This window comes from Centruroides vittatus, unplaced genomic scaffold (genome assembly GCF_030686945.1).
Source record: "Centruroides vittatus isolate TY-2023 unplaced genomic scaffold, ASM3068694v2 contig_449, whole genome shotgun sequence".
Classification (NCBI taxonomy): Eukaryota; Metazoa; Arthropoda; class Arachnida; order Scorpiones; family Buthidae; genus Centruroides; species Centruroides vittatus.
Window position 1 is genome coordinate 14,748 of NW_027122246.1, and position 9,286 is coordinate 24,033.

Sequence of the window (9,286 nt, forward strand, 5' to 3'; positions counted from 1 at the left end):
TTCCTCGCAAAAAGATGGCAAATCAGCTTACGAATTTTAATCACTATGGAGTGAAAACTAGGTTCATACGAGATCAAAGCCTGAAGTGCACTAACTGAGTCAGTGTAAATCACGCAGCAACGATGACCTTTCCTATTTATATACTTTAGGGCTAAATAAATAGCCTGCAACTCCGCAGTAAAAATGGAAGACTTCGGTGCTATTTGTTCTGCCACGATTTCATCCTGGCAAACAAAGGCTAAGCCAACATAGTCATCCGATTTAGATCCATCTGTGTATATAGGAATTAAATTCCTGTCACGATGTTGAATTTCTGCGAAGTGCTGTCTATAAACGTAGTCTGGGGTGGTTTCTTTTAGAAACTGCTTTAAGCTTAAATCAACGTTTATCACAGGAATTGACCAAGGTGATATATTATCGACCTCGACCTGCGAAATGTTGCTTGTGTCCAGGTCAATCGTGCTGCTTACATTCTCCATTCTTATGTCAAATGTAGGGACACTACTTGGGCGAGCTGCAAATAATCTCCTCAGCTGACTATCTGAACAATCAGCTAAAAGTTTATTTTGAGATCTCTGTTTAATGTAATAAAAAAGAGACAACTGTTCTCTCCTAAGAGATAGTGGAGGCTCATGAGCATCCACATACAAACTTTGTACAGGAGAAGTTCGAAATGCACCAGTGCACAAACGCAATGCTTGATGGTGGATTGGATCCAGCATCCGAAGAGTAGATTCACGTGTAGAGCCATACACAACGCATCCATAGTCCAGCTTAGAGCGAACAAGGGCCCTATAAATCCTGAGCATAGAACATTTGTCTGCTCCCCAGGATGAGCAGCACAATACCTTTAACAGGTTTAAAGCTTTTAAACATCTACTCTTCAAATTGCGCAAGTGTGGTAAGAACGTCAATTTATGGTCAAACACGACACCCAAAAATTTTGCTTCGTTGACCATTGGGATTTTAACCCCATTTAGGTGAATTTCAGGGTCCAGGTGCAAACCACGCCTTCGGCAAAAGTGGATGCACGAGGTCTTCTCTACGTTAAAACTGAAACCATTGGTCTTGGACCAATTGTCTATTCGATTTAAGGAGGTTTGCAGTTGTCTCTCAATAAAACCCATGTTACTAGACTGACAGGAAATCTGAAAGTCATCCACATACAGAGAGTGTTTCACACTGGGAGGAAGACAGTTAGTTATACTGTTAATTTTTATTAGGAACAGAGTTACACTCAAAATAGAACCTTGAGGGACACCCTCTTCTTGTGTGAAAGGCCTAGACAAAGTGTTGCCCATCCTGACTTGGAATCTTCGATTCTGTAGGAAGTTTTTTATAAAAATTGGCAAATTACCCCGCAATCCGAATTTGTGCAGATCACGGAGTATCCCGTATCGCCAACAGCGATCGTAGGCCTTCTCTATATCGAAAAACACAGACACTAAGTGCTGTCGTCTAATAAACGCTTCGCGTATAGATGTTTCAAGGTTTACTAAATTGTCTGTGGTACTTCTGTTCCTACGAAATCCACTCTGATGTGGTGAAAAGTAGTTCTTTTCCTCTAGGAGGAACATCAAACGTCTGTTGACCATTCTCTCGAAAAGTTTGCAGAGACAACTAGTCAGAGAAATTGGTCTATAATTAGAGGGATTCTTGCAGTCTTTACCTGGCTTGGGAATGGGAATAATAATTGATAGCCTCCAAGAGTCAGGGAAAATACATTCTGTCCATATTCTGTTAAACAGATTCAGAAGGTTACTAAGGGAATTGCCTGACAGATTTTTAATCATGCTGTAATGGATTTTATCCGGGCCTACAGCAGTATTCCCCGAGCGAGAGATTGCAGTACATAGTTCTATTCTGCTGAATGGCACATTATATTCCTCATCAGATGGGGAGTGGAAGTTTAGATATTGTTTTTCAGTTTGGACTTTATAAGCCTGAAAATCCCTTGTATACATAATATTGCTGGATGAAGACGAAAATGTTTCACCCAACAAATCAGCAATACCTTTTATGTCACTGATTATTGTGCCATTACTTTCCAGCATGGACAGAGAGTGAGAAGCATATTTTCCATTGATTTTATGGATTTTATCCCAGACTGCTTTTGAGCTGGTGGAAGATGTTATGCTAGAAACATACTTCCTCCAAGAGTCCCTTTGGCTTTGCCTTCTTATTTTTCTGGCATTAGCCTTTGCTATCTTAAAAGCAACCAAATTGTTAGCAGTGGGGTATCTTCTGAAAATCCCCCATGCTTTCTTTTGCTTTTTAAATGCTGCCTCGCAATTCTGATCCCACCATGGTTTCGGATGTTTTGGATATCTGGTTGACGTTTTCCCCATTGTTTTTTCGGCTGCCTGAATAATACTGGAAGTGACAACTTCGACTGCATCATTGATATCGGCAGTATTGACCATTTCCTCAGTGATATTAGCCAAAGAGGAAAAAGCAGGCCAATCTGCCGTTTCAAGTTTCCAGCGTGGTGGACGGGCTGTTTCACAGCTTTCTCTGCCTTGGTATTTTAGAAATATTGGGAAGTGGTCACTGGAAAGTGGATTAGATCCAACCTCCCATATAAACGCTGAAAACAGATTTGGGGTTGCTAATGATAGATCAATGGCAGTGAATGTTCTTGTTGGGGCGTGGAAGTATGTCACTTCTCCAGTATTAAATAAATATAGTTGGTGATTACCTATGAATCTTTCAATGGCTCTGCCTCGACGGTTGATATCGTGACTGCCCCACATTGGATTGTGGCCATTGAAATCACCAAGTAAAAAAAAAGGAGTTGGCAGCTGTTCAACCAATGCATCCAATTCATCCTCATTGACTCTGACATCTGGTGGCAAGTATATGGAACAAACTGTGACAGTGACGCCCATAGATATTCTGACTGCCACAGCTTGCAGCTCTGTTGTTATTTGTACCGGAAAAGACGGGATGCGGTTTGAAACCAGTACAGCCACACCTCCACTGGCGCGGGTGTGGCTGTCGTCATCTTTACGGTAAAGATCGAATCCTTTTAAAGAAATTCTTTCTCCAGGTTTTAGATGTGTTTCCTGGAGTGCCACGCAGAGAGATGAGGTAGAGTATGTCAGGTGTTTAACGTCAGAGAAGTTGTTGCGGAAACCACGACAGTTCCATTGGATTATTTTATAATCCATTATGTGTTTGAGGTAGCATTCTTTGCGAGGGTATCCCTCTTTAATTTAACAGGGGGTCTCTCTTTTGGAGGTGACTTTGGTTTCGTAACCTCCGTATTAGGCTCTTCGTCAGATATGTCAGAAAACTCACTCACAGATTGAGCTTCTGATTTTTTTGAAACTTTAGAGAGGGCTGCTTTCACTCTTTGTTTGTTAAGTGGGTTCTTACTGGCTTTTTTAGAACCCACATTTCTGGTTGTTACCCCTGTTTTAGGTAGGGGTGTCTTTGTCTTCTTGCTCTCTTTTTCTGGTGTTTGGGTAGATGGCAGTATTAAACATTTCGCATGGCGAGTAAAGGATTCACTTGGAGAGACAGAGATATCTGTTTGAACTGCACAAGTGTTTGTGGATTTCAAGACAGCAGCATAGGTCTTCTGCTTCAGTGGTGCACTTGAAGTGACCATGCGGCGAGCCTCTAGGTAAGGTACATTGTTGACTGTTTTCACTCGCTGGATCTCTTTCTCTCTCTGCCATGCAGGGCATTTTCGGGAGTAGGCAGGATGGGCATCCTTGCAGTTCACACAGCATGGGGTAGTTTTACATTCGGTACTCTCGTGACCTTCCGTCCCACACTGTGCGCATACGCTTTTCCCTCGGCAAGATGTTTGTGAATGTCCAAATCGCTGGCATTTAAAGCAACGCAGCGGATTTGGAACATATGGGCGAACTGGGCAGCGTAGATAACCGGCTGTAATAACAGATGGCAAAGTCGGTTTATTAAATGTCAGAATAAGATGTTTTGTAGGAATCAACTTGCCATCCCGACGAATGGAGATGCGTCGGACAGCAGTGACGCCTTGGTCTGAAAGACCGATCTGGATATCTGATTCATCTTCAGACATCAGATCGATCTCAGATATCACACCACGTGATGAATTCAAACTTCCATGTGGTGTGACTGTCACTTCAATTTCTCCTAAATTCTTTGTAGCTAAAAGTTTTGCCGATTGTTGAGGTGAGGCAGTTTCTACAAGTAGGTCCCCTGACCTCAATTTCTGTGTTTTCTTCAGGTGCCCAATGGTTGATTCGAATAACTTCTGGATCAAGAAAGGGGAGCATTTTGACAGAGGTTTTTCTCCAGTAGCATGCACTATCAAGTAGCATGGCTGGCTGGAAATGTTTTCATTTGTATTTTTTGGCATGTCTGGATTTTTTGGGGTTTTAGAATCCATATTTAAGAGTAGATATTCAGCTCCTAGTGACCCCACCCACCATGGGGCCCAACAAGGGGATGCCGTCACATGAGAGGATCCCATAGACCGTCACACCAGGGTTTCCCAGGAGCTATACCCTCACAATGCAGTCGAGAAGAGCACACCTTGTCTGACGTGTCCGCCCGGTCTGCATCGATCGGTTGACTCCAGGCCGAGGTCAAGAATGACTCAACGACCAGCCGATTGACTCAAACGGAGCCTGATTTGAGCCTCCCGTTTATCCGAAGCAGGGGCCAAAGCAGTGTGTTGGGGACGTTATGTTGCCCCTCAACTACCAGGATCCCCCTTTCCGGCATACGGGTCACCACGCACGGCAAACACGTGGGTGGGCGTTCAGATCCCAGGGATGGTAAAGAAAAGTTACTAAACCATCTCTGGGAGGTCCCCTCACCACGGACAGGAACCCACATCGGAGGGCCACCTGAAGTGACGACGACAACTGTCTATTATTAGATATATGGCAAGAAAAAGTATTTATTTATGACCAAACCTACTGTTTTGTTTGTTGGTGTTCGTGAATTCCGGAATAATTATGTCAGTTTTATCGTTGCGTGTAATAGCCGGGTTATTCTCAAGCAGACTGCCTGTGCGAACAGCTCGATGTTTTTCTGGCGACAGTTACAATTTAGATTGTAGGTAAATCGATATCGAAGCTAGTCGCAAACGTAGCATTATTGTATTTACTTTGTGTTTACGTTATACTTTTTATTGAGTTAATAATATTATTAAAACATTTGACACACTTTTGACAAAAGAATAATTAATCTGCGTTAAGCAAAATTTAAAGCAGTGCTTTACAAATACTAAGATTTTCGAATTTGCAAAAATCACTACAAATTCTAGATTTGTCTACAATTTTACACATATTCCATGTTTTAATTTGTGATCTCTGCCAACTTTTGTTCTTGTTTATCCGAAATTCGGACGACTGTTCCTTCTGTTGCTCGACATGTATGTTTCTGTATATATGTACACATCTGTGTGTCTGCACATACAAGTGTGTAAAAAAAAGTTTAAAGTTTTCATAAAAGACAGTTTCATAAGATATTTAAAAAAAAACTCATATTATCACATTTTAAACACAGCTAACTCTTAAACAATTAATTAAATTTTGTAATAGTTAGCAAACTTCATTTTCAGAAAACCCAGATAATTTGTGTAAGAGGTGAGGAGTAATTTCATTAAATTAATGTGTGTTTTTCTGCTATGAAATACTTTTATTATTCGTTGCAAAAATACCTATAAAATAAACTTAAAATATGGACAAATTTCGAACTTTTAGGGTTTCAATAATAAGTCTTGTTATTAAAAATTAATTTAATATCGCTTCTTTTAATATTTTAATAAAACAAATTGAAAAGTTGCAGTCTTCTTATTGTTATTTTTATATGATTTGTGAAAATTCGATTTGAAGATGAATTTTTGGTAATTATTGAGGTGATTATTTTCGTATTTATTTATAAGTGTTTGAGTCAAATAGTATATTTATTATTTATATAAAAATTAAGTTTACATTTGAGATTATTTTTGTAATAATTGCAGCATTATTCTTAGAACTAATTGTATTTATTATTATACGTCACAGGCTCATTATAAAAATTTTTCTGTGAAAATTGCTAGTGCAAAATTATTGAATACTGAACATTTTGAATTAAATTATTAAATGTAATTCATACTGAACTGATTGAAAACTTTGAAGAATTTATGAATTTACAAATGCACATGTCATCTGAGCTGTCGAGAATAAAATTCAGGAGCGAATATAATAAAATAATATAATGGCTGTGATTAGAAGAAAAGTGGCTTGAAAACGGGCCATTTCGGTGACTCCAAATTGTTGCATTCATGATGAATTCTAGAAAGAAATTCAACTATTTACATGTTTATATTCGTATTTAAAACGTAGGTTTTACATCAGTTATTTCTAATTCGTTCATATTCGAAAAAAGTTTTTTCTTTACTTATTTGTGTTTTGCTCACATTCAAAATAGAAAAATAAGTTTTTTTGTTTCATTGTGCTTTGTTCACATTCAAAAAAAAAACAAAAACAAGTTTTTCTTTGTTTCATTGGTTTGTTCACATCGAAAAAAAAACAAAAATTTTTCTTGTTTCATTGTGTTTTGTTCACATTCGAAAAAAAACAAAAATAGGTTTTCTTCGTTTATTTGTGTTTTTTTCACATTCAAAAAACAAAAATAAGTTTCTCTTTGTTTATTTCTGTTTTGTTAACATTAAAAAAAACAAAAAAGTTTCTTTTATTTAATTGTGTTTTTCGTTTATATTACCGAAAAGACAAGAAAAGTTTTTTTATATTTATTTCTCTTTTTCGTTCATATTCCGCAAAAACCAAAAAAAATTCTTTATATTTTTTTTGTTTTTTTTAAAATTTAAAAAAAACCAAAAACGTTTTTCTATATATATTTTGTCTTGTTCATATTCCAAAAAAGACAAAAAAAAGTTTTTATATATTTATTCGTTTCGTTAATATTTCAAAAAAGACCAAAAAAGACGAAAAATAGTTGTTCTCTATTTTTCTGTTTTGTTCATATTTTGAAAAAGACAAAACAAACTTTTTCTATATTTATTCGTTTCGTTCATATTCCAAAAAAGACAAAAAATAGTTTTTCTAAATTTTTCTGTTTTGTTCATAATTCTCCTATCTTCCAACATTGTAATATTAATAATTGTAATATAAATGTTAATAAGTTAAAAATTGTATTTAGAGAGAAAAATAATGTAAAGCGAAAAGTTAAAGAACACTTTGACTATTATTATGCAAAGTAACAATGTAAATTTGAATACGGGAGTGTTAACAGCGGAATGCTGGGAAGTCTTTGTAAATCATTTAAGTGGTTTTCTCCACTGAGTTACTGTCGAGAAATGAGCTTTGTAATGTTAAACCTACTGAAGAGGCCTGGTAAAGGCGAAATGCATTTAGGAGCATTGTTAAAGTAATAAATGATATTTTTTCTCAGCGAATTAATTTCGTTTTAACTTTTTATTAACTTTAAGATTTTTTAAGTTCATTTTATAAATGTTTCGAGAAAAATTTTTTAGTTATATTTGAGATCTATAAGTCAGAATAGAAAGGAAATAATTTTCCGTATACTTTTAACAAGTAAATTTAAAAAAAAAAGAAATTAACACTTTCAGCAAGAGTCGCATGTAGCTCTCGGAGCCGCATTTGCCCATGCCTGCTATAAACAAAAAACTGTAGGAATGCTTACCGAGTGCGCGTCGTTCGAACACGCACATGCTTAAGCTTGTTTTCGTCGCGGAGTGGCTCATTGAACGGCGGACGCGTGTTTCCCGATAAGTTATTTTTTCTGCGAAAAATTCGCTGAACTTTGGAAACGTCATTAACAGAAATATACTTTTTATAACTGTTGAATAATAAATGTTTTTTAGTAGGTCCGCTGCTTGTTTAAACTCAATGATTTGTGCAATGTCCACTATTGGTCCAGATTCGACCAATCCTGTTGAGACACGAGTCGGCCATGACAATCTGACTCATTCTTTTACCGTGTTATACTGGTATGAGTCGCTTTTAGCGTGCTATACGAATCCGTCTTATATTAACCCGTGTTATCGGGGGGTCCTACTGTAATTTTATAATTTTGATTATTTGAGCTTGTTAAATTATAAATTTTAATATATTAGAGAAAATGAATTATCATCACGCTTCGGGTTCTGAGAAAAGAAAGTGCATGAAGAAGTTGGAAGAAGAAGCAAATAAACAGAAATGCTCTGCTAAAATACGTTATTCATACAAAAGTAGACAATATCAATGTGGAAGTTGAGCCTGAAGAAAAGGACGTTGGTGAATATTCTGGAAACAGTGAAAATCAAGAAGTACAAATAGAGAAGACAGAAAACAATGAAAATATAATTGAAGTAGTTGAAATGAAAAATATAGAAGATAAAAACATACCAGAGGTTGAGAAAAAAACGAAAGTGCAATTAATGAAGTAGAAATACAAAATGTAAAAAACAGATCCAACATCGTTAATATTTTAATTTTTGACAATTTGGACATTTCATTATGGCCTTTAAATTTGACGACAGACATGCAACATTATTTGCTTAAAAATAAACCATTGTCAAATATTTCTCTTGTACACACCGCTAAAAAAGTAGTGACAGAAGATGGAAAAACTGTAACACGGACATTATAGAAAAATATTTTTACTGGTAACAAGGCAAATGGTGAAAAAATTAAGCGAGAATAGTTAGTGTATAGCCCAAGAAGTAAAGCAATGAACTTGCGGCGACCAGTAACTTGCCACAGGCTCGGCAGATGGCGCCGTTCCTCTAGAGGCCCCCATAGCCTCGTACACGAAATTTGATTATTCCGGTGGATTCTGGGATACATTAGTTTGTCGGATGTTAGCTGAGAGCACGTGTAGCTCTAACATGTACGGTACTTGTACTGATTGTTCGCAATAAATATTGTTATTGTTTTGATGATCGTCGTGGACTTTACTAAATCCTTTTCGTCTCATTTCGACAAGCGACGTCTAAGCAATGATGGAATTGAATGGGCGATGGACCGACAGTCCTTTGATTCACGTGTAATCCGCCATTGCCCTCACTGGTGACCCGAACGTGATTCGACGTGAATTCGAACAAAAAGAAAAAAAAAGAAAACAAGAGAAAGCAAGATCACTACAACGTAGACGACGCTCTTTGAGAAGGTGAACTACTCGCCCCACGTGGCCACTCCAGACCGGCAAATTCGTCTTCCATTTTGTCTGTCCGCAACTACAATCTCTCGCCGGTGTAAGTCATCTAGCACGGGTAAGTGGAGTTTCCTGTTCCATTTTACTTTCGTTCCGTTGAGTGGTTTTCTCTTTGTGTTCCGAA

General features: G+C 37.3%; 1 protein-coding gene across 1 annotated transcript; it reads right to left on the bottom strand.

Moving 5' to 3' along the window:
• Positions 1–1,521: 1,521 nt before the first annotated feature.
• Positions 1,522–4,381, bottom strand: LOC136977150 (uncharacterized). Its single transcript, XM_067272587.1, has 2 exons — positions 3,305–4,381; positions 1,522–1,620 (listed from the first exon to the last, which is right to left on the bottom strand). Exons 1-2 carry the CDS (start codon positions 4,379–4,381, stop codon positions 1,522–1,524), a joined length of 1,176 nt encoding a protein of 391 aa, XP_067128688.1.
• Between the last annotated feature and the right edge of the window lie 4,905 nt (positions 4,382–9,286).

Excerpts from the sequence above, each read along its gene's own strand:
- LOC136977150 (XM_067272587.1), bottom strand. The coding sequence starts at position 4,381 with ATGGATTCTAAAACCCCAAAAAATCCAGACATGCCAAAAAATACAAAT. Across the intron at positions 1,621-3,304 it reads AAAAATCAGAAGCTCAATCT|TTGTCTCTGCAAACTTTTCG; the intron begins GTGAGTGAGTTT and ends TTCTCTGACTAG.